The sequence below is a fragment of the Zophobas morio genome, unplaced genomic scaffold, assembly GCF_036711695.1.
Source record: "Zophobas morio isolate AGI-343-1 ecotype UQ-CSIRO unplaced genomic scaffold, CSIRO_AGI_Zmor_V1 ptg000021l, whole genome shotgun sequence".
Taxonomy (NCBI): Eukaryota; Metazoa; Arthropoda; class Insecta; order Coleoptera; family Tenebrionidae; genus Zophobas; species Zophobas morio.
This window is the reverse complement of record NW_026972126.1, coordinates 13,649,502-13,672,998: the sequence shown is the minus strand read 5'-3', so window position 1 is coordinate 13,672,998 and position 23,497 is coordinate 13,649,502. Positions and strand designations below refer to the sequence as shown.

Sequence of the window (23,497 nt, the reverse complement as noted above, 5' to 3'; positions counted from 1 at the left end):
GCCCATTCAACACAAATAACAAGATTTCCCTGTCTTAAAAGATATTTTTATAACTATGTTAACGCGTAGCGCACGTGTGATATTTCAAGAAAATAATGAATACCTAGTTATAAATAGTAATAAATAAATATGTACAGTGCCGATAATTATCACCAATTTAGCGAATACAATATATTTGAACTGGTATACAGAGTGTTACAAATTTTGTCATGCCATATAATATACCGGGTAAAGAATTTTTAAAAGTTGCGTTTTCTTTTCGTTCATTTAATTCTTAGATAAGTATTTTATGAGGGACATTTTTCTTCTGGGGTATAATAAATTCATACTGTAGGAGTGGTGCAAGCAATTTGTTTTTATATAAATGTACAAGTGAAATATAGGGATTGATGAAGATCAGCGTCCGGATGAAATTCTCGTCACGGGTAGAGTGGAATTGCGGCTCCTTTATCCTGGGCCAATGTAGGGCTGACAACCAATGAACGCGTTTTCGGTGAAAATAAGGTCAATAAATAAATCAACACATTGGTCCAAAACAATTGAATATTTAAATATTACGTCACACATTTTTTTACACTAAGGCTTGTCACAACTAAATAATTATGGAATTTTTCCAGAACGTATCCTTTTATGGGTCTATTTATTCCATAGTCTAGAATATTGTATATACCTCTATGGTAACCTGATAAAAATTCTGAAACTTTGTTCTCTTGGTTCATGTGACAATCATGTTACATCAAAAACTAGCAGTTTGTGTAGTGTGCAGTGACCACAACGAATGAAACACGCGCTATTTACAGAATGATTCACAACACACTGAAGTCACCATGTATTTCGCGAATGGATTAAAATATTAAAAGTGTTAATTTTTCGCTTGAAGTTACAATCACCTAAGAACATTTGCCATCTGCTTGACTTTACAGGATTTAATGTCTTAGCGAAAAGTAACACAGCAACAGTCCGTCATGAATTTAGCTGGAAAATTTACAACGTATGCGTTTGTGTCACCTGTTTTTTATTATTGCATTTAAACTAATCTATACTGACGTACAAAATTTCAAACTTCTTAACCATTTTCCCCACTTATTAAAGTACAAAATATTTGCTCTGGATTAAACTATTGACTCGTGAATTATATTAAGAGTTATATATAGAGAGAGTGTCCGCTAAAGAATCAGTTTCAATTCAAAATGGCCAAATTACTAGTAGTACTCATTGCTTTAAGCTGCATTTTGTTGCCACAGAGCCACTTAGGTGAGCAAACCCATATTCCTCTTTCTTAATATAAACTATAATTTATCAAAAACTATCCTTCCAGTGGCTTCCCTTCAGTGCTATTCTTGCTCAGGGGTGATAAATTCTTATTCCAAATGTACAGATTTGCGTAATGTTCATTCTTCAGTTTGTGGAAGTGATCAAGTTTGTGCTACTTTTGTTTTGCGAAGTATGTATTTAAACATTGTGGTTTTTCGTTTGTTTGATATAGATGTTTCTAGAACCAAATGTAGATGTTTTGCAAAGAAAGTGTGCCCCCAGTACTATATGCAGTGATTTGGAAAGAAAATATCAGCGTAATCCAGTTATTACAGTTAACGAATGTAATGTTTGTAATGAAGATAACTGTAATTCTGCCCCTGCTCTGTAAGTTAATGAAGATCCTGAGATAATTACTGCTGATGTATTTGGTAAATGAATTTAATTAAATATATTGATTGAAAAACTACATTACACTATTTCTTTTATAACGTGTAATTGATAATAATAAGTCAAATCAGACATATCAATGTAAAAAATGTCATGGCCTGTTCTACGTGATTAATAGAATTATAGAAATTCAGTTGACGTCTACACACTTGTGGTGTCCCGAATTGAAAAATTAAATTTCATTATTCATTATTGTCAAAATATTTACTCATCTTGGATCGTGTTGATAAAGGTAAAAAACGAATAAGCGTTTTTTACAACCTGAAAATGTAAAACACAATGATTCAACTCATTTTCAAATTTTAAATTTCTTACCAAAGTGAAGCTAATTAAATCTAACTTTCCAAATCCTCCGAGTGTTAGTTTAGTCGCTACTTGAGCACGATTTATTGCAAAAATTTTTTCATGTTTGTACCCATAAGCCTCAGATTTATCCCATCCGTTGTAAAAAATAGCATCTGCAATTTCTGAAGTCTAGTAACACAAAATTTTATTACTTATTAGTCTACAGAAAAAACTACGATAACTTACCCAACTAATAATCAGAGATCCAATAACACAAAACGTGAAAGTTTGTACAGTAAACGACAAAATGTATGGTATATATTTACACATATGACTTAAATCTGGAGGCATTCTGAAACCATATAGTCAAACAAAATTTTTAAAACTACATACAAAATATTACCCATCTTCCGATAATAAAAATAACCCGAAACATATACCAAACAAGCAGCTTAAGTGTTGCTGTAGAAGCAAGTCCGAGTAAACTTGATTCATATTGTGAATATAGCTCAAAACAAACTGATGATGTTTAATAGAAATCACGAAATCGTTATCCTTGAATTGCACAATTTTGAAAGCACTTTGAAGCATTTGCACTTCAGACAAAATATGTCCGATAAAATAAAAGAACAAACCATCAAACCCAATTATAACATGAAGCACCATAAAAGTCGCAACACAATGAAACACAAAAAGGATCAAATCTACCGTTGGCGAGAAACCTTGAGTTTCTCCATAAGTACTGGCTAGAGGTAAGTCAGATTTGAAAATAATTTTGCGTAGGACATACTGTAAAGTCATCAGTAACATCATACTCTTATACACCCGAAAAAACCTCCCCAGTAATGTGTGAATGTGACCACACTGCCTTTTAAACCGCCCATCAAAACTATCAAGATTCCAAAATTTGGAGCTGCTTTCTATCAATCGCGCCATTTGCGATTTGTAGGTTAGTAAAACTTTGAATTTCTGTAATACCTGCAAGCAAAAATTAAATATTTATGTACTAAAAATTACAAATCGTGTTACTTGATACTGGACGATTAGGGATTCAGATGCCCTTGAACAGGTCTCTATACCCTTAAAGTGGACGAAGAGTTCCAACAGACTTATAATAACGAGAGTCGCAATAATCAAAGGCGACAAACATTTTCTGATTTTTGAAAACTTGTTTTCGATGGATGGATGAAAACCTACAACATGTAGGAACTGCAAAGGCTCCTCAAACTGTACTTTACCCATGATCGTTAGCTCAGGACTCGACTAATGCTCGAGCTATAATTTCAGAAAGTTTAAATCGATTTGCACAAAAACGTTTTCGTGTTCGAACTTTACAGTCTTCAATTAGAAATAAGAAATTTATAAACGATCTCTTATTGACCAATAACTGTTATTACCTGGTCTTAGTCTTCGTATTAACCAAAACTTATCACTGACGTATCAAATTTTATAATAATAAAAGAAGGTGTAAATTTTGATACAAGTTTTATTGGTAAACTAAAATGCCTATAATTATCAATCATATAATTTAACAAGGGCAATTTGTTTATAGTAAAAAGTAGATTGACAAAAATCTTTCTTTGATGAAGACTTCCTAAAATTGTCGAGCAACTTTCTAGGAAGACGATCGTCAGTACATTTGTCACGGTAGGATTTTAGTACAACACAGTATGGAAGCACTCCTGTGCTAAAAACTTCCATATCACACATAGCTTGACGAAGCAATGGTGTAGAATTGTGTAAGATGCGAGCCATTTTGTCGAAGCATTGACAGTTCCAAGGATTACCATGTAAAATGAAAGTTATATTCGTAGCTGAGGATTTAATTGGTTCTAGATTCAAACGTCTGAGTAGGTTGTTTGCTAAAGACAACAACAAGTGTTTATTATTTTTTAGGAATGAAGCAAAAGAAAATTTGACAATATGGTTGTTGTCTAGTTTCAACCGAGCAAGTTTTTTTAAATTTTTAAATTCGGTAGTGATGGAACTAATTTTGTTAAAAGACAAATCCAAAAATTCTAATATATACAATGAATCTATACTGATGTGATTTACTTTATTGTGGCTAAGACTTAATTGAATTATTGTAAAAGCGTGCTGAGATCCAAGTGTAAATGTTTCAAATTTATTGTAATCTAAATTAAGAAAAATCAAACCAACAGGCAGCGAATAATTACCAGTAAGCGGAAATTTATCTTACGGATGCAATTCCCCAGTTGAAGCAAGGTGTGTTTTACGGCGAGTAGCGGGGACGCTTTGATCTGGTCCACAAGGTCGTAGCCAGTGCGTCGCTAGGAGTGTTTACAGCTTGTTAAAAAACTACTTCTATATTACTATATTACTTAAAAAAATAATACTTGATGCCCCTTTTAATTTTTCAAACACAGGACCACAGATTTGTGATCTTGAAATGTTATATTATGTTGATATAGTCCAAAATAAAAATATATTTGTAATCAAAGTATCGCCGCGACAGCACTGGATCTAGCGTATGAAACACAATTCCGCCCGTTGATAATTACGAATGATGGACAAACTGTTTAATAACTAATTTAACAGTGCGACATCTGTAAAAAGAGTCAGTGGAAAGACCGTTTAGGTTGTTATAAGATAAATCAAAAAAACTGCACGAGGAAAATCCAAATCTTCTTATACGCCTCACATTGTTCTTCTTGAGGTGTACACTTTTAAGAGTGATATTCTCTAATGCATCTTTCCTGATAGTAGTCAGATTGTTTCCATACAGAGTTAGATCGCTTAAGCTAGATAGATCACGAACGAATAAAAAAGAGAGCACTTTTTCGAGTTGTCTAACGATGGATAGGCGTTTCAGTCGTACCAGTCCTAGACCCTTGAAATTTTTCCTGGTTAAGGTGTATTTGTAGGATTCATTGCTGGGTTGAATTAATAATTCACGCCAAAAAAAGCGATTGTCGTCGAAACGAACGTCGTGAATTGATTCACAGGTCACTACGTAAGAATTTTTACACTTAGGTGTCACTAATTTTATACTTGTGGCACAGGCGGATAGTAAAAGAAATTGTTTAAACAGAAACATGGTTCCAATTTATGGTTTATTTTTGGTAAAATATCAACTTGACATTGGTAACCTTTTACCAACGAATTGGGTAATTGTCAAAATTAAGTATATATAAGCTGTTCATAAAGGTATACTAGTAATGTGATAACAATAAATTTTCATTTTAATTCAGTTAAAAAAATAGTTCAGTAAGGCAATTTATATACAATATTTTCCAGAACAACAAAATTTTGTTAAACCCAAGAGTCATCAACGCAGTTGAATGACTTCAAGGAAAAACAATCATCACTTTTAGGTAACGCACTCTGGAATTCATGAAAATACTCTTCTGGAGAAACTTCTACTTCGGGACAGTCTTTGTAATACAAAATTGAACCTATCATACAATATGGTCCTGTTCCACTTTCCAGAAATTGTTTGTCGCAGTATCCTAAACGAATCGTAGACGTAGAATTATAAAAAATGTTTATCATTTTATTTGCACATTTACGGTTCCAAGGATTGCCCATTAGTCCAAACTCAATTTGACTGAGCTTAATAACATCCAGATCAAAAGATCTTAGGCGATTATAAGCTAACGAAATACATTTTATTATCCTTCGATTTCTTATCACGTGCATATGTATATCAAAATCCAGATTATGGAAACCGACAACAAAAAAAACACTGAGGAAGTGCCTTCGGGTGCACCGAAAAAAGAAAACCCAGCCAACGTGGGGTCGCAGCCTCCTAGGAGGAAGCGAATTTGCGGGGCTGAGGTAAAAAGGCGGAGGAAGGCTCGTTTGCAGGCGGAGGCGGCGAATACCTACCCGCCGAAACGGGGTCCATCCTCCTCCGGGATACACCCCAAGGGTAAAAGGCAGGCTACGATAGCCAACCCTAAACAACCCGCGGGGAAAAAGACCTCAGGGTCAAAAAAGAGAGTGAGGTCTTCAACCTCCACACCTCCGGCAGCTGAAAAGCAAAAGAGGATGAGGAGGCAGGAGACTACCTCTAGAGAACAGAGCTACAGGGAGGCGGCTGCAAGTCATCTCCGTGTAGCTGTGATTGATGTGCAGCATCCACTTGGTAAGCTGACTGCTGACCAGGTGGGGATAGTACAAAAGGGCCTGATGGGAGCGCTGGACAGGCAACTTGACCAGTGCGTGGCATCAGGTAGACAGGCAGCTACTTTCAGGGGCGTCAAGTATACAGGGGAAATCCTAAGGATAACCTGTGAAGACGAGTTGTCCCTGAAATGGCTGCAACAAACAGTGCGCTCCCTAACACCCTTGTGGGACGGCGCACAACTTAACGTGGTCCCCTTGGCTGAGCTACCAAGGCTGGTGAGGGCGACCCTGTGGATACCGGGACCACCGGTGGATGCAGGAGTCGTACTTTGCCGCCTGGAGGGTCAGAACCAATGGGCCCACGTCAAAAAATGGCTTCTTTTCCATCGCGAGGCCAAACCCGAGGCTGCCTCTCCAGGCAACCTCTTTGTGTTTGGTCTTGGGATGGATGAGGCCAAGATAATCAGGGAGAGAGAGGGCAGAATCAACTATATGCTGTCCTCTTTCAACCTGAAACTCAAGGAGAACGAGGCGTCGGCTCAGGAAGGGCGGACCCCTATGGAAGAGGTAGAAACCCCAGGGGATGAAGCCTCTACCAGTGAGGGCGGGCCCGCCTGAGACATATGCCTCGTGTCTCCTAGGACAGGTATGGGATTTTTTTTTGTTGCAGAGATGGCGCTGCAGCAGATAAATTTCATTTAGATTAACCTGCAGCATTGTCGCATGGCGACGACTGTTTTGTGTCGTCGTCTAGACAAGATGCAGAACACTATAGCAATAATCCAAGAACCATTGATAGTAAAATCCAGGATCGTAGGGTTGAGCAATTTAAATGGCACTGTTGTTTCAGATACCACAATAGAATCTCCAAGGACATGCATCTACATTCCCAGGAAAATTAAAGCCGTCCTCCTACCTCAGGTCAGCTCCAGGGATGTGACTGCGGTAAATGTTAAGTGTAACATAGAAAGAGGCGAAGAGCAACTGGTAATAGCATCCGTGTACTTACCACAGGGAGCACAGGAATCATGTCCAACATGGGAAATGGCGAACTTGGTGGAACACTGTGATACCGGAAATATAAACCTCATCATCGGTACCGATGCGAATGCCCACTCTCTGCTGTGGGGGAGGAAAGACACTAATGATAGAGGAAGAACACTAGCTGAATATCTTTTATCAACAAATCTAGAGATTCTCAACCGAGGCTGCGAACCAACTTTCGTAACATCGCGTAGTCAGTCAGTAATAGATATTACACTGGCTACATGGGATATCTCACAATATATAATGGGATGGCACGTCTCTAAAAAGGCGTCAGTGTCAGACCATAGATGAATCAGCTATACATTAAAATGTATAGACATGGAGACAAAGACGTACAAGAATCCTAGGCTGACGAACTGGGCTTTATACAACGAAGACCTGGACGACAGACTGGGGACCTCCGTGCAGTCTATACCAACCGAATACAGATCGACAGAAGACATAGAGAAAACCTTGACCATTATCAACGACTCTCTAATGTCAGCGTATGAGAAAAGTTGCCCCCTAAAGAAGGAAGGTCTGGGCAAAGGTACACCATGGTGGAACCGAAGGCTCAGCCTACTTCAATCGGGGCTAAGAAAACTTTTCAATAGAGCAAAAAACACTAAGAAAACTGAAGACTGGGAAGCCTATAAAGAGCACCGGAAAGAGTTTAAGAAAGAATTAAGAAAGAGGAAACGGGAAACGTGGAGATCCTTCTGCAGCGACGTAACGTCGACTGCTTCGGCCACAAGGCTGAAGAGAGTTCTCTCGAAGGACCACACACATCAACTAGGTTTCCTAAAGAAAGAAGATGGCACCTTTACAGCCACCTTAGAAGAGTCCGCAGACCTTTTGCTGCAGACCATGTTTCCAGGCAGCACAAGGACTACCTCCCATTCCAAAAGGGATGTAGCCGGTACTCAACCTTCCCCGAAGGACTGGGCGCTGGCGGCAAAAATAGTCACGGAGGCAAGACTGGAGTGGGCAGTGGACAGCTTTTCCCCATATAAATCTCCAGGAGTTGACGGTATTTATCCCGCCCTCCTGCAGAGGGGAATGAGCAGACTACGCCCTATTTTGTTGCCAATGCTTCGGGCGTGTCTGACTTTCAGCTACATACCGAATGCATGGCGAAAAGTAAAGGTTATCTTTATACCTAAGCCAGGACGACAAGATTACACCTTGGCTAAATCCTACAGACCAATTAGCTTAACATCATTCTTGCTGAAAACGCTAGAAAGACTAAGCGAAAAAGAGATTCGGGAGACTGCTTTGAGCAAGCAACCTCTACATCCGAACCAACATGTCTACATCCAAAGAAGATCCACCGATACGACCCTACACACAGTTGTAAACCGTATAGAGTGGGCGATGGAGAACAAACTCTTCACCTTAGGAATGTTTTTGGATATTGAAGGAGCGTTTGATAAAACGACCTTCAAAAGCATAGAACTAGCCCTACGAAAGCACGACGTGGACCCCACCCTAAGTAGGTGGGTGGCCGGTATGCTGAGGAATAGGGAAGTAATGATTAATGTAGGTGGCACTGAGATCGAGGCTGTTGTAGACAGGGGATGTCCTCAGAGAGGAGTTCTCTCTCCTGTACTGTGGGATACTGTCGTTGACAGCCTGATACGACGCCTCAATGATCTTGGTTACCACACAATTGGATACGCGGACAATCTAGTCATTCTGCTAACGGGAAAAAGCGCAGATACATTATGTGAGATAATGCAAACTGCAGTAAAAATAGTCGAGGAATGGTGCAGCAGGCATACCCTCTCCGTTAATGGAGAAAAGACGAAACTAATCCTGTTCACTAGGAAAAGGAAAATTGGCACACTACAGATGCCAAAAATATTTAACGCTTCAACTTTCGCACGAAGTCAAATACCTGGGAGTTGTATTGGACTGGCGGCTGAATTGGAAGAAGCATGTAGATGATAAAGTGGTAAAGGCACGCTCGGCTGTTTGGCAATGTCGTAGGGTGGTGGGAAGGTCGTGGGGTTTAAATCCCAAGATCGCCCTCTGGATCTACACGGCAATAGTCAGACCGCTGCTGTGCTAAGCTCTAGTTTGGTGGCCCAGAGCTAGACAAAAAACAACAGCCCTGCAACTTGAACACGTTCAGAGAATGGCGTGTCTCAGTGTTACAGGAGCAATGAGGACCACTCCCACAACGGCTCTGGAGACTCTTCTTTGCTTAGCACCTCTTAACCTTTACATAGAGGAAGCGGCAATGACGACGTCTCTAAGACTTCACTCTCTGGGAGTATGGAACAAGCAAGGCCGCATAAGCACACTCGTACGGGGGCGTTCAACAGAATACCCTTGTTAAGGATGGGTTGTGACCGAATGGGCACAAAATTAATATATGAGAAGACATATAGAATATCAATGAATGATAATTCAAAAGGACGAGCCGACATAGATACCTATGTCGATGGTACCAAAACAGATAGTGGTTCAGGAGCCGGCATCTACTCCGAACAACTGAACGCACAAATCAGTGTACGTCTCGGCACCCACACGTTTGTCTTACAAACAGAACTGATGGGAATAATGCTGGGAGCTAGAATCATTGCTGAACGTGAAATCGGCAACAAATCAATACGCATACTTACTGACAGCAAGTCTGCACTACTAGCCCTGGACAGCTGTATGGTTCGATCCGGGCTGGTTTGGGAGTGCAGACAAACGCTTAAGTATGTAACGCAAAGGAATAGTGTGGAACTTTGTTGGATCAAAGGATACAGTGGCAACGAAGGAAACGAGAGGGCAGATGAGATGGCGAAGCGAGCCGCGCGCATGCCCTTCTGGGGACCCGAACCGGAAATCATGCCTTTGGTCGCCCTCTCGAACGAAGTCGTAAAGCAATATACCCAGAGAGGCCATGAGCAGATATGGGTGATGTTGAGCAGCTGTGGGCATAGTAGAGCTTGTATGGCGACACCAGACCGTAAGTTGATGAAATTTTATCTCTCACTTTCAACGGACAAACTGCGTAAACTGATAGGATTCCTTACGAAACATTACCAGTTTAACAAACATCTACATACGATAGGGGTGGTAACAGACCCAATCTGTCCTGGATGCAATGAAGAAGAGGAAACAGCTGAGCACATTCTTCGTGAGTGTCCAGCCCTAGCCTCCTACAGGGAATTCATACTAGGGGACATCTGGCCTAGTATAGCAAATATCAGGGAGTTTCCACCCTCTGCATTATTCAAGTACATTCAAGCAGTTGGGTGGCTTGACGAGTAGAAAAGCGGGAAAACACCCTGATATGGACTTGGGGAAGGTACAATGGGCCCAAAGGCGAGGCCTAAGTGCCGGCTGGCCACAGTCAGCCCCCATAAATTAAGAATCCAGAATCCAGAATATGTATATCAAATGTGTATAAATTATTGAAAGATAGATCTAATGTTTCTATGCTGCTGTAAAGATGGAATACATCGACTGTATATAGTTTGTTGTGACTAAGTTTAAGATCTGTAACCGTCGAGCTCCTATTTAAATTTGGTAACGAGAAACTTTGAAATTCGTTGTACTCTAAATTTAAAAATTTTAAACCCAAAGGCATCGCATTACCCTCTATTTTCGACAGTTTGTTGTGCGTTATCACCAGTTTTTTAATAACAGAACCCTGGAAAATTTCGCTGATTAGAGTCCGTAGGCTATTATGGGATAAGTCGACAGTGTCAATTTTACAAAACGATATACTTAAACTTTCCATGTGTTCGATAGCATTGTTCCTCAGATCTAGTTCTTCTAGTTTTTCCAGTTTTGTAAACGTTTTCGCTTCTAGAGTTTTCAGGTCGTTATCATACAGAGTGATACGTGTTATTGACTCAAACTGGTCAAAAAATAATGGCTCAATTTTGTTCACGTGATTTACAATAATCAGTCGTCGTAAATGTGGGATAGTATTTAGATTACGTTGTGTTAAGCTTAGATGAAATACTCCTATTGTGTTTTGGATTAATAGTTCCGTCCAAAAGTGCCTTTCACTAGATGCCATAACGTCTTCAAGTGAGTTACATATCACCATGAACGAATCTTCACATACACAAGACACAACGTTTACCTTCAATAGGTTGGTAAAAATTAACAAAGAAACAACTCTTAGGAACATTATTGTCGATGTTCTTTAGTTCTGTGATTACAATGTAGTGCGATTTATCTTAAAAGTGAGTTTCATGAGACGTATAAATTTCAACATAATTATAAAATGGAATTAGCAGTGACAGCATAACAATAATAAAAAAGTATTTAACCCATGGTACTGCAGAGACCAATATTAACTTCCTTATTTTTCTTGATACATATTAATGATCTACATTTCAGTGCTAAGAACAGATGTGTTATCTATGCAGATGGCACCACCATGTCTTCTGCTCATTTATGTACTTACTTTCTTTATGATGACGTTAGTGCTATTACGTCACTGATATTTTTAAACAAAAAACTCTGTTTTTTCCAAATATTTTCGAAGAAGGGTAGAAATTTAACACAAAACGCAAATAAATATCTTTAATTCAGTAACCCAAATAACAACATATTTTTTAATAGAACTAACAGGTGATTAACTTCTGGGTATAGCCCAAGGCTATGAATAACAGTCATCACTTTTAGGCAACGCGCTCTGGAAATGATGAAAATACTTTTCTGGAAAATTTTCTACTTTGGGACAGTCTTCGTTATATCACATTGTTTCCATAATGCACTATGGCGCTGCTCCACTTTGCAAAAATCTTTTGTCACACAAACTTTGGCCAATCATGGACGTAGAGTTATTGAGAACCTTTTTTATTAATTTGCTTGCACATTTGCAGTTCCAAGGATTGATTGCCCATTAGTGCAAACTCAATACCACTCCCCTTAAATACATCCACATCAAAAGATCTTAGACGATTGTAAGCTAACGAAATAAATTTTATATTTTATATTGTGTCGGTTTCTAAGCAAGGACAGAGACGTGTATAAATTGTTGAAGGATACATCTAAAGCTTCTATCTTGTTGGAAATACGAAATACATCGACTGTATATAGTTTGTTGTGACTAAGTTTGACATCTGTAACAGTTTCTGTCCGCTTTAACTTTGATAACGAAAAAGTTTCAAATTCCTTGTAATTTAAATTTAAAAATTTCAAATCAAAAGGCATCGCATTATCTTGTATGTTCAAGAGTTTGTTGTGTGTTATCACCAACTTTCTAACAACAGAACCCTGGAAAATGCCGTTGATAAGGATTTGCAGACTGTTATGTGATAAATCAACAGTGCCAATTTTGCAAAACGATACACTTATATTTTCCATGTGTTCGATAGCATTGTTTCTCAAATCCAGTTCTTCTAACCTTTCCAGTCTTGTAAACGTTTACCTTCAGCATAAATAGATTGGTGAAAATTAAGAAAAAATAACTCTTAAGAACACTATTGTCAATGTTCTGTAGTTCTATGAGTAACGTAGTGCGATTTATTTTAAAAGTAAGGGTCATGAGACAGCATTGCAAAATATCTAATCAGTATTTATAGAATGTTCGTAATGTAAATGTATAAATTTAGACAGAATTATAAAAATTTGCCTTTTTCACAAAACTGCAATGCTTACCTCCAAATTTAAGAAAAATATACCATATTAATAAACTTGGCTCTGTTTGTGAGCCAACATAATACAAGGAAAGGTGGCACACTGCAAAATTATACTTAGTTCATAATATATACAGGTCATGGAATGTTGATAAGAGTGGATACCCATAATGCATTTGTCGTTTCTCAGAACTATAAAAGAAGAGTGATGGCATGAGACGAAATTACAACACGAGATCTTTTCACAAGAAGCAAATTGAACTCTAATAATTATGAAAAGTTTTGATACATTAATTTCTGGAATTATCTTCCTTACTTTAAATTATGCAAAATGTCAGGACGTGGGTAAGTACTCTAACTCAAACGCATTGTAAACATCACCCAATTTTTCCGTTTTTAGATTATTACTGGAGGGACTACAATGGCGTAGTTCCATTCGATGCGTTTCCAGCTGGTAGAGACATAAATGGAAATGATACTTACATTGGGCAAGTATATGTTCATTTACTTGGTCTTTTTGTTGGTCAGATAATACCAGGAACAACCCAAGTAGATGTACCTTGCTATGGCGTAGTAAAACGTGATTATCTCGTTAAGGTATACAAACTGTCAAAATTATGACTGGGGAGCTAAAATTTAAGCTTTTAGATTCTGTGTACCCAACATAAGGAAAATTTTCGTTGGTTATCGACAACATCGACGTCGTTCAATGTAGATACCATCGACAAACACGCAGTGGTGGGAGGATACGACCATTTTTTTAACAAAGGAGCACTAAATATTGGACGTGTCATGCATCAAGGAATTTTGAAAATTGGTCAAGTTGCATCCTATACAGTAGAGCACGTTTATTTTTATTTTGCCCACAAGTACATAGTGCAAAAAGCTAAAGCATATCATGTCTTAATTTACGATAAAAATGAAGTTTCACTAATAAATCCTAGGACATTAATTGTTCCAGAATAACAAATTGATTGCATAGATTATTTTTATGGTGTTCTCACTTAACAAATATGTCTATATCGTTCAATATATCGCAGAAACTGTCGTTGCAAGCTTTTTTAAAATTGTCCAACACATAATTGGAAATCTTTTCTTCAGAACATGTGGGATTATGATCAACTATGCAGTATGGGTTTTTTCCAGATGCAAGAATCCGGGAATCAGAAGTTGTTGTGGTGATATTGTAATTGCGAATCAGTTCAAAAATTTCGTCCATACATTTGCAATTCCAGGGATTTTCAAAGAGTGTCGTAGTGATTTCTATATTCTGTATCCTACGTAAATCTATATTTCTTAACCAATTGTGAGCCAGCATTATGAAGAACTGATCTTTAATATTCTCAATAAACGGTATGGTGAAAACAAACTTTTGTATTTTATTGCTGCTCAAGTCCAGATATTTTCAGTTTCGTAAACTGTTGAACTTTGAACTGATTATTTGAAGAAAAGGTCGATTCTTCTTTAGTGACGTAAGTTGATCGAGATCTGGAACGTTGTTAAGCTTGTTGTTGCGGACTGTAAAAACAAAAAAAAAATAATTCTGCGAATTTTATTTATGTTTTATAACAACCCCCCTAAGTTAAAATAAAGATATGAGTGGACTGGTAGTGTACAGGTAGAGAAGCATGTTCTGCAGTGGCTCAAATAACACCCCCCGCATTCCCTGCTCTGTGGAGGGTGAAGTCCGCACACGAACTGACAATGTCAAACATATTTAAAGCAGACACCCAACGTGAAAAAATATGTTATCGATATATGCTTATCGTCGATTATTATTAGAGATGTACCGACTGTAGATCTGGCCGACTATCCGACTAGCCGATTGTTCGGCCAGTAAAAACCGACTAGTCGGCCGACTGTTCGGCTTTGCTAAAACCGGTTTACAAATGCGACAGCCAGGGTCTTTTTTTTTTCTATTTCTCTGACTACCTTAAAATTTTGTTTTATTTTAATAAAAGGAATAACTAAAGTTCCTTTGTTTTCCAAAAAATGTGTTAAATTTGTTTGGATAATTAATTTTTTCAGTAACTCACTACAAAAATAAAGAACAACACCATTTTGGACCAGTTGATGTGTGGGTATTGTTGGTGATTTAAAAGCGACGGTACGGTTTTCAGATTTTATTTCGTTCTTTACTGTTCGAGAGTGTCAGGGAGAAGAAGGAAGGGTGTTTTATAGTGAACCAAGAGCTATAAGGTTATATGGCCATCATAAAATCATCCCATTGTGTCGAAGTTAAGTTGTTTACAATAGAAAAGGTTTTAGGGTCGTAAATAACGAGTCCACTACAGCTCGACCGGCTCTTGCGGTTTCGTTCAGGGGCGGATTTCACTAAATATGAAAATCCACCACTCCACTATTTCTTTCCTACCTGCAGCCGCTGAGGGTTCCGAAATAACCACTCGCTTTGAAAGCCGGCCCTGTTAAATATGAGCAAGAAATGTTTAGAAGATGATTTATTGCCAACCGGTAAGCTTATTAGTGCGAACCACACAAAGGGGGTATTTATTTGCGGTCAACTAATTTTATAATGGCCATATAACCTTATACCTCTTGGTTCACTATATATTCTTTGCTCCATGGTCAAAACTAATCTTTTTACGATCTTGTTTACACAAATGGCGTAAAAGTGGAGATTGGTATGTAGGGACTTAGCAAAGGAAACGAGGTAAATTATTCATTCTTTCGTATCTACAAGCGCCTCATTAACAGTGTGAGCCTTCAAAAAAGTTCTGAATGAAAAAACATCTTTGGTTTTATCATGGATTAAAGATAATTCAGAACTAATTTGTAGTGACCAAAAAATTTTCTGCAAAGAATGCAGTAAACACCAATAAAGATTAATTGTTAATATATAATTTCAAATTTCTTTGCACCAAATTTATAAAAAATATATATATTTAATTTTTTAAACAATCAAACGTAATGAAAATAATACTTTTCCACTTAAAATTGTAACGAGAGTTTTTTCACGATTTCATTGATTATGATAAATCTATCAATTTTTAATTTGATAGTTGTAATAATTTTAAAGCCATTTTTTATTTAAAAAAAAAAATGACGTGTGTAACACGTTTTGAAAGCCATTTTTTTCACTCGTTTAATTTAACTTTAAACTTGTGAGAAAAAAGCATGAATCACTTACTTGAGTGTCTAATTAATAAGACGAATAATCCAAATGAACGTTACAGTAGCATACCGACGAAATATGTGTTAGCATTAAAAAAAATATTTTACAATATTTTCACTTTTTTGCACTTTGGTTTAGTCGGAAATGAGCCTAATAGTTACTGTTTTTATGGAACTCGTATGTATTTATTTTGAGACTTTTTTAGAAATAATGAAATTTTTGAGAATATAGCACTTTATTTTAATTTCCTCATTCATAACAATTACTTATTTTCTCTATCAACGCCATCATTTTTCGCCTGCGATCAATTGTCGCATGCGACCAGTTGTACTTGCGACGAATTGTGTTGCGATGAATTGTGACTGCGACCAGTTGTCGCTGCGACCAATTGACGCTGTGATCAGTTGTTTGCGATCAATTGTCGCGCGACGAATTGTGCCCGACGAATTGACGCGTACCCCACAATGGATGCCCCTGGTTGCTTGTAGGTCACAATGGATGACACTCTGAACTAATGGGGTTCAAAGCAGCTGCAAGACGTCTGCACTTTCACCGTTTATTCTCTTACCTTAACAGCATTTAACCGTCTGCATGATATTTCTAAAATACATAAAAAATTTAACAACAATCGGTCCAGCAGTTTTGGAGAATACATGTTTAATAAAAATGGATACACACAAAGGGACAGAGAGACAGACGGAAACGGGATACTACATTTTTCATTCTCTAAGGATCTTGAAACTTAGAGAAAATATAAAAGTGGCCATTCCTTCAATTGGCTCTATTACTATATTTTCTTAGTTTACGCTTGGGAGGTAGCAAGAACTATGATAGTAACCGTTACATACCCAGCTTCCTACATGCTTAATCGTCGAATTCTTTCAATACATAAACATAAATAATAATTAGGGATGTACCGACTAGTGGCCGACAGGTCGGATAAGCCGACTATTCGGTCGTTTTTCATCGTCGGCTGGCAATCGGCGACTGGTCGGCTAAACAGCCGATCCGTCGGCTTTTTTAATTAAAATTAAAATAGTATATAAAACAATTAAACCCGCTTTACAGAACCTCAATTAAATATTTAATTGCGATTTAATTTTTAGCCCCGCGTTAAAGTACCATGTGACCGACTCTACGCCAATCAGACGTCGCTAATGGCCTTGTTGAATGCGCGATCAACTTAATCTCAGTTAAAATATTGCATCTGTAGGAACAAGAGTTCCCACAAAATCAGGTGTTCTACCTGAGGGCATTCATAGTTCATAGTAATTGTAAAAATGTAAATACTTCCGGTCTTTCGTCTACCTGCCCTACGCTCCTACACACTTTCTCTTCTCGTTTCTAGACTTTTCTATACTCCTTCTTTACCTACTTCCACCTCTTCGAAACCGAGCTTACCTGTGTACCATTTTATAGTGAACCAAGAGGTATAAGGTTATATGGCCATTATAAAATTAGTTGACCGCAAATAAATACCCCCTTTGTGTGGTTCGCACTAATAAGCTTACCGGTTGGCAATAAATCATCTTCTAAACATTTCTTGCTCATATTTAACAGGGCCGGCTTTCAAAGCGAGTGGTTATTTCGGAACCCTCAGCGGCTGCAGGTAGCAAAGAAATAGTGGAGTGGTGGATTTTCATATTTAGTGAAATCCGCCCCTGAACGAAACCGCAAGAGCCGGTCGAGCTGTAGTGGACTCGTTATTTACGACCCTAAAACCTTTTCTATTGTAAACAACTTAACTTCGACACAATGGGATGATTTTATGATGGCCATATAACCTTATAGCTCTTGGTTCACTATACTCATACTGGAGGAAGTGCCAGACTTAAAATTATGGTTTCGAGCCAAACCGGTAAAGTGTCATAAACAGAACCCCTCATTACACAGATAAGACTGCCGATGACAGTGACGTACAGTTTTTTTTTTTTTTTGAAGCGGCGAAGTTTCTTGAATAAAACAACGCACATAACAGATTTATATTATCTAAAATTAATATTATTTAAAATATTTAAATCAGCCAATACATCACGAGTAACAAGTAATACAAACAGTGAATACCGTTAAAAAGTAGAAACAACCAGGATGACGACGCCACTGAGTAGTGGTTATTCGCAATAGCGTGACTAATTTTTAGCTTGGGAAGTTTGAAAAGTTTATTGAGGGGCATTTCACTCGGAAGGGTGACTATTCACTCAGAAATATTTGCCTAATCTGCCGGATGTAGGTGAGCAGATGTAAACTGCAGCTTTAATCTTGTCCAGCCCATGTTGTAAATTTTTGTAGGATGCAAAGGACGGAGAATAATAAAATCAGGTAGCAGCACGTAGCAGGGTCATTTATGGAAAATTGCGAACCAATTATTTCTTCCCTTTTTTTAGATCTAAGAGCTGTTTTACACGTCACAGAAATATCTAGAATTGTCAAAATGACATTGCCAAACTCAAAGCAATCATGGATTAAGCATTTCATTTTAAATTCAGTTAGTGTCAAGTGGTACACGGTATTCGTATTTTGGGTTGCGTAAAAATAATTTTCAGAAGTAATTTTCTCGTGACTTACCCTGTATATGTATTTTTTCCACCCACATATGGTACAACTGAATTTTTGTTCAGTACAATACTCTTCACATAATAATAATTAAAAAGTCAGTTTTTAGTTGCATAAGTACCTACATTTCTTAGATTTCCCGGTGACACAAAATTATTCTTGACGCTCTAACAAAAGTTTTTGCAATATATATTTACAATACACCGAAACCTTTCTCAAACCCTGTAAAAGATCCGCTGCAATTTGCAAGGGATTAAAATAAATATTATATCCTTCCAGTGCATATGGATACTATAGATGTACTATTAGTTCATAAATTTTATTGTTTTGTGACATGTATAAAGGCAAGAATAGACAATAGAGACAATTCTGTATCAAAATGTGTTAAAATTTAAAGGTTGTTAAACATATGATTTTTTAAATAATCGTATGATAAATCTAGTTAAGAACAATAAACACTTTCTTTATGTTGAGTACTTATTATAATGAAGCTAGTTCCTGTAATATAATAGGTAAAATAAGCAACGACATAAATAGTAACAATCTCTTAAAAAAAATTAACCAAAATGACAATTTATTAATAAAAAATATTATGTAACAAGGTGTTTACGCTCGTATTTTTTAGTTTTTAAAGTACAACTACAAACTTCGTCACTTATCTATATTCAAATTGTTTTTAAGTCGATATTTACACCTTACCTCATTGCTAAATTTATTGCAACTTAAAATTCAGAATACAAAATATTTAGTTTTAATAAAAGAAAATACTTCCCGATGAATTTTACCTTGCGATCAATTGACGCTACGATAAATTTACGTGCGATCAAATGTCGCTGCGATCAATTTACGTGCGATCAGTTGTGGCTGCGATCAATTGTCGCCGCGATCAATTGTCGCGTGTGACCAATTGTGCTGCGACGAGTTGTTTGCGATCAATTGTCGCGCGATCAGTTGGTTGCGACCAGTTGTTGTAGAATCCCATTGTGGCCTACAAGTTGGTCATCCAATGACGCGTTCACCGCTTTGGATCGGGTCACAAGCAAAATGCAAGACGCCACCACATTTTTTGGGTCTACGAACCGCATACCCATCAACTAGATAGGGTAATTTCTATAAAAAGGGGGCAAAAACCAGCCAAACTTCCCCTTGGGGACAATTGGATTCTACAAATACAATTGTGGTGAAAGCGAATTTATTATTTGTGTTTTAGGTTATGCAAAAGGGTTCTCTTTTTTCACTTTTATTAATACAATGATCGCTGAAGATAACAAAAACTGATCCTGAAATATGAAAATAATGAAAATTTTGACACATGCGCTCGTGGTTATTTACTGTTGGGTTATTTTTTTCATTTTCGTTATCTGCTGCTCCTCCTTCACTGAAGTTGTTGTGTCAGTTCTTGTAATAATATGATTAATACTGTTATTAAATTACTTACCTGCTTTATGTGTTTACACATCTCAATTTTATCTGGTTTACAAAAAGCTTATTTTAAGCTCTGGGAACACAAAAGTGAATAATGTTCATACATGACTTTAAAAAATGCAAAAATAATTTTATTTATACCTTTAGTTATTGTTATTTATTTAAAGCTTTACTTTGAGTGGTGTCCTCGGACTATGTATGTTCCGAATATTAAATAATAATAGTCCAGGACACATGATGGTAATAGTTGCTATAACAAGATTTCCCTAGGTTACGCTCGGAAAGTAACAAGTTCGAGAGGAGTATATTTAATTGTTAAAATTTTAATTCTAAAATGATTTTTATATACTTAATATATCTACGTATAAATATTATGTTGTTTTGAACATTAAATTAAATTTGTTGACTATGCATATTTGCCTAATATTGTTGACAAAAGGAACAATTTTTTGTCTAAATATTTGCGGCCGAAGGCCCATTCAACACAAATGACAGGATTTCGATGTCTTAAATATTTACACATATTTTTTTACACCAAGGGTTTTGATTGGACAATATGACACATCTAAAAAATTATTGAATTTTTCCAGAACTTATTCCTATTTATTCCATAGTCTAGAATATTGTATATACATACCTACCTCTATTTTAACCTGATAAAAATTTTGTAACTTTGTTCTCTTGGTTCATGTGACAATAAAGTTACTTCAAAAACTTGCAGAATGTGTAGTGTGTGGTGTCCACGACTATTTACAGAATGATTCACAACACATTGAAATCACCATTTATTTTACGAATGGATTAAAATATTAAAAGTGTTAGTTTTTCGCTTAAAGTTACAATTACCTAAGAACATTTGCCACCTGCTTAACTTTAGAGGGTTTAATGTCTTAGCGAAAAGTAACACAGCAACAGCCCGTCATTATGAATTTAGCTGGAAAATTTACAACGTTGCGTATGTTTCACTTGTTTTTTATTATTGCATTTAAACTAATCTATACTGACGTACGAAATTCCAAACTTCATAACTATTTTCCCACTTAATAAAGTACAAAATATTTACTCTGGATTAAACTATTGACTCTTGAATTATATCAAGAATTATATATAGAGAGAGTGACCGCTAAAAAATCAGTTTCAATTCAAAATGGCCAAACTACTGGTAGTACTCATTGCTTTAGGCTGCATTTTGTTGCCACAAAGCCATTTAGGTGAGCAAACTCATATTCCTCTTTCTTAATATAAACTATAATTTACCAACAATTATCTTTTCAGTGGCTTCTCTTCAGTGCTATTCTTGCTCAGGGGTGATAAATTCTATTTCTGAATGTACAAATTTGCTTAATGTTTATCCCTCAATTTGTGGAAGTGATCAAGTTTGTGCCACCTTCGTTTTGCACAGTATGTACTTAAGCATTGTGGTTTTTCGTTTGTTTGACATAATAGTAATTTACGCAACTAGTTCGGGATAGCCTGCTTCCCGCATGAACGCTTGTTTGAGGCACGACCGAAGGGAGTGCCGCATTTGCGTGAATGCGGGAAGCAGGCTCACGAACGTGTTGTGTACAATATTTTTTGCGACGAATAAACCTTTAAACTGAAGAGATTAACTGTGAGTTATTTATAAACAACGCCATTGACAGCGCCGTCAACACGTCACAATGTTGACACTACCCGAGTATTTTAAGGTTACCATGGCAACGGGAAGTTAAATGCACGTGTGCGGGAAGTTCGACCTCCCGCACTCTGGTGAATGCGCGAAAGCTATCAAAAAAGGTCATGAGTGCAAAAAGATGTTTTCAGAATCAACTGCAGACATTTTGCACAGAAAATGTGCTTCCAGTAATATATGCAATGATTTGGAAATACAGTATCAGCGTAATCCAGTTGTTACAGTTAAAGAATGTAACGTTTGTAATGAAGATAACTGTAATTCTGCCCCTGCTCTGTAAGTTAATGAAGATTTGAGATAATTACTACTGATGTATTTGGTAAATGAATTTAATTAAATAAATTGATTGAAAAACTACATTAAACTATTTCTTTTATAACGTGCAATTGATAATAATAAGTCAAAGTCAGATATATCAGTGTTAAGGCTATTACCATGGCCTGTTCCAACGGTTAAAAAAAATATATAGAAATTCACTTACGTCTACTCTTGTGGTGTCCCGATTTGAAAAATTAAATTTCATTATTCATTATTTTCAAAATATTTACTCATCTTGGACCGTGTTGATAAAGGTAAAAAAAGAATAAGCATTTTTTACAACCTGAAAATGTAAAACACAATTCTTTAACACCTTTTCACATTTGAAATTACTTACCAAAGGGAAGCTAATTAAATCTAACTTTCCAAATCCTCCGAGTGTTAGTTTACCCGCTACTTGAGGACGATTTATTGCAAACATTTTTTCATGTTTGTATCCATAGGCCTCAGATTTATCCCACCCGTTCTAAAAAATAGCATCTGCAATTTCTGAAGTCTAGTAACACAAAATTTTGTCGCTTATTAGATTACAGAAAAAAGCTACAATGACTTGCCCAGCTAATAATCAGAGATCCAATAACACAAAACGTGAAAGTTTGTACAGTAAACGACAAAATGTATGGTATATATTTACACATATGACTTAAATCTGGTGGCATTCTGAAACCGTATGGTCAAACAAAATTTTTAAAACTACATACAAAATATTACCCATCTTCTGATAATAAAAATAACCCAAAACATATACCAAACAAGCAGCTTACGTGTTGGTGGAGAAGCAAGTTTGAGTAAACTTGATTCATACTGTGAATATAGCTCAAAACAAACTGATGATGTTTAATAGAAATCACTAAATCGTTATCCTTGAACTGCACAATCTTGAAAGCACTTTGAAGCATTTTCACCTCAGACAAAATATGCCCGATAAAATAAAAGAACAAGCCATCAAACCCAACTATAACATGAAGCACCGTAAAAGTCGCAACACAGTGAAACACAAAAAGGATAAAATCCACTTTTGGCGAGAAACCTTGACTTTCTCCATAAGTAATAGTTAGAGGTAAGTCAGATTTGAAAATAATTTTGCGTAGGACATACTGTAAAGTCATCAGTACCATCATACTCTTATGCACCCGAAAAAACCTCCCCAGTAATGTGTAGATGTGACCACACTCCGTTTTAAACCGCCCATCAAAATTATCGAGATTCCAGAATTTCGAGCTGCTTTCTTTCAATTGCGCCATTTGCGATTTGTAGGTTAGTAAAACTTTGAATTTGTGTAATACCTGCAAGCAAAAATTAAACATCTATGTACTAAAAATTAAAAACCGTGTTACTTGGTACTGGACCATTAGGGATTCAGATGCCCTTGAACACGTCTCTATACCCTTAAAGTGGACAATGAGTTCCAATAGACTTACAATGATGAGAGTCACAATAATCAAAGGCGACAAACATTTTCTGATTTTTGAAAACTTGTTTTCGATGGATGGATAAAAACCTACAACATGTAGGAACTGCAAAGGCTCCTCAAACTGTACTTTACCCATGATCGTTAGCTCAGGACTCGACTAATGCTCGAGCTATAATTTCAGAAAGTTTAAATCGATTTGCACAAAAACGTTTTCGTGTTCGAACTTTTCAGTCTTCAATTAGAAATTAGAAATTTATAAACGATCTCTTATTGACCAATAACTG

General features: G+C 36.8%; 2 protein-coding genes and 2 long non-coding RNA genes across 5 annotated transcripts; 3 read left to right on the top strand and 1 right to left on the bottom strand.

Annotated features, from left to right (window-relative positions):
* Positions 1-1,142: 1,142 nt before the first annotated feature.
* Positions 1,143-1,723, top strand: LOC135131735 (uncharacterized). Its single transcript, XR_010280931.1, has 3 exons — positions 1,143-1,254; positions 1,319-1,444; positions 1,497-1,723. It is a non-coding gene; the product is annotated as an uncharacterized LOC135131735 (long non-coding RNA).
* On the bottom strand, positions 1,581-23,077 carry LOC135131734 (odorant receptor 98a-like). Of its 2 annotated transcripts, XM_064059584.1 has the most exons (4): positions 22,511-23,077; positions 2,236-2,341; positions 2,020-2,178; positions 1,581-1,965 (listed from the first exon to the last, which is right to left on the bottom strand). In XM_064059584.1, the coding sequence occupies exons 1-4, from the start codon at positions 23,041-23,043 to the stop codon at positions 1,909-1,911; spliced, it is 855 nt and encodes a 284-aa protein (XP_063915654.1). In that variant the 5' UTR covers positions 23,044-23,077; the 3' UTR covers positions 1,581-1,908. The 2 variants fall into 2 exon arrangements, with proteins under 2 accessions (XP_063915654.1, XP_063915653.1); XM_064059583.1 differs by having other exon boundaries at positions 1,581-2,178.
* LOC135132922 (uncharacterized) lies at positions 5,671-14,067 on the top strand. The gene is made up of 7 exons (XM_064061147.1): positions 5,671-6,514; positions 6,929-7,023; positions 7,102-7,285; positions 7,442-7,527; positions 7,783-13,043; positions 13,099-13,295; positions 13,347-14,067. The coding sequence occupies exons 1-5, from the start codon at positions 5,671-5,673 to the stop codon at positions 9,049-9,051; spliced, it is 2,478 nt and encodes an 825-aa protein (XP_063917217.1). The 3' UTR covers positions 9,052-13,043; positions 13,099-13,295; positions 13,347-14,067.
* LOC135131736 (uncharacterized) lies at positions 20,926-21,677 on the top strand. Its single transcript, XR_010280932.1, has 3 exons — positions 20,926-21,020; positions 21,085-21,210; positions 21,613-21,677. It is a non-coding gene; the product is annotated as an uncharacterized LOC135131736 (long non-coding RNA).
* Positions 23,078-23,497: the final 420 nt, after the last annotated feature.